The sequence below is a fragment of the Chanos chanos genome, chromosome 6 (assembly GCF_902362185.1).
Source record: "Chanos chanos chromosome 6, fChaCha1.1, whole genome shotgun sequence".
Lineage (NCBI taxonomy): Eukaryota > Metazoa > Chordata > Actinopteri > Gonorynchiformes > Chanidae > Chanos > Chanos chanos.
In genome coordinates, this window is record NC_044500.1 from 5,642,547 (window position 1) to 5,644,337 (window position 1,791).

At 40.1% G+C, this 1,791-nt stretch overlaps 1 protein-coding gene across 1 annotated transcript in view; it reads left to right on the forward strand.

Annotated features, from left to right (window-relative positions):
- Window positions 1-521, forward strand: part of chrd (chordin) — a 17,234-nt gene extending 16,713 nt beyond the window's left edge. Inside the window, exons 20-21 of the mRNA XM_030778763.1 lie at window positions 21-114; window positions 457-521. Of these exons, the coding sequence (XP_030634623.1) occupies window positions 21-114; window positions 457-521 (159 nt within the window). The remainder of the gene's footprint in view (window positions 1-20; window positions 115-456) is intronic.
- The last annotated feature ends 1,270 nt before the right edge of the window (window positions 522-1,791 follow it).

Below are 1,791 nucleotides of genomic sequence, written 5' to 3' on the forward strand. Positions count from 1 at the left end.
CTCTCTCTCTCTCTCTCCAGCATGGGGTCACGAAGTGTCAGAGAAAACAGTGTCCATTGCTCAGTTGCACTAACATCACACGTCAAACAGGCAAATGCTGCCCAGAGTGTGCAGGTAACACACACACACACACTCACACACACACACACACACACACACACACACACACACACACTCACACACACACACACTCACACACACACCCACACCCACACACACACAAACACACCCTTTCGTGTTTCCAAAGTTTTACTCCTGTTTCATATTACGCTTTTAACTCCCTTTAAACTTCTTCAAGATTTTTTTTTTCCTCTGTTGCCTCAAGCAACTCAGCATATGGAGCCTTGAGACTTTGCACAGAGCTGTGAAACAGAATGAAATTAACACACACACACACAAAAACTGACTAATTCTGTTTTTTCTTTTTTTTTTCTTTCTTTCTTTTTTTTGTTACAGATGAATTCTTTAAAGAGGAAGAACTGATGAAGATACCAGAGAAAAAGAAGGGTTGGGTGCACTGATGCTCTCCTCCCTTTTCGCCTCTCCTCCGTCCCACTATCTTTCTTTTCATCAATCCCCCCCCCCCCCCCCCCCGCAGGCTGTTCCAATCCCGCACGCTGGGACGCCTGTGAACTGCATAAAAAAATGCACGTGAAGGAGTCACAGAAGGAGAAAGAGAAAAAGAGAATGAAGGAGGCAATGAAAGACAAATAGTGTTTATGCTGGAAGAAGGGCATACCAAAGGAAAAAAGTGAATGTTTAATAAAAAAGAAAAAAAAAAGAGAGAGAGAGAGAACATTAAATACTGACGTCTGGAAAAATGTCAACGTCGAAGCCATGACATGTCCCAGGACACATGTTCATGAAGGGCGGAATGAAAAGCCATAAAGTTGCTATCCCAAACCCAAAGTGCTTCCTTTAGTAACTTTTCTTTTCATACAATCCTGTTTAAAACATTTTTTTTAAACAAAATGACATTCGTAACAAAGCATCATATTTAAAGAAAAAAACAAGAACTGAGAAAGGAGAAATAGTGACCTCCAGTGGACAGGAATGGACCTGCAACCACGTCAAATATTGACTTTTTTTCCCCCAACGAACAGGTGTGGAACACTGATGCCTGTCCACATGGACTTATTTCCCATCTGTTTCAGGAGATGGAGCAGTGCCCAAAGCTGCTGCTCTGTGTGGCTATCCCGTTTGAAATGCTTCTTTTGTTTTTATGTGTGTATTTTTTTTGTGTCTGACCAGACTCTAGACACACACTCTCACAAGGGAAAATCATGTGCATTGACTTTTAAATGGACTTTGTCAAAAAGACAAAAAAACAAAACAAAACAAAACCAAAAAAAAAAATGGAAAGCAAAACAAAAAGGAGTAGACTGCAATATACATCCTGTCAGATTGTGAAGAAATAGATGGGTGTAACACACACACTCACACACATGTACACAGACATACAAAATGGATAATCCTTCAATAAGCCATGACACTATTAAGCAGAATTTACTACAGCTCAGCCAATCAGCAGCACTCATCTGTATCGCTTTCATGTCACTGGTTGTCATTAATCATTATGCAGCATTTTAAAGCATAATCAGAGCTCTGAAGGGGGAGGGATTTGGTGCACGGTAGACTCCGCCCATTTTTAATCAGCCCTGCCCTGTAGCATTGCACCTGATGTCACTGCCTGTCTGTTACTATGGTTACAGTTTTTTTTTTTTTTAATTTTATGGGTTTTTTTATCAGTATTGTGATAATTATTATGATTTTGTATTTATTGAGTGTGTT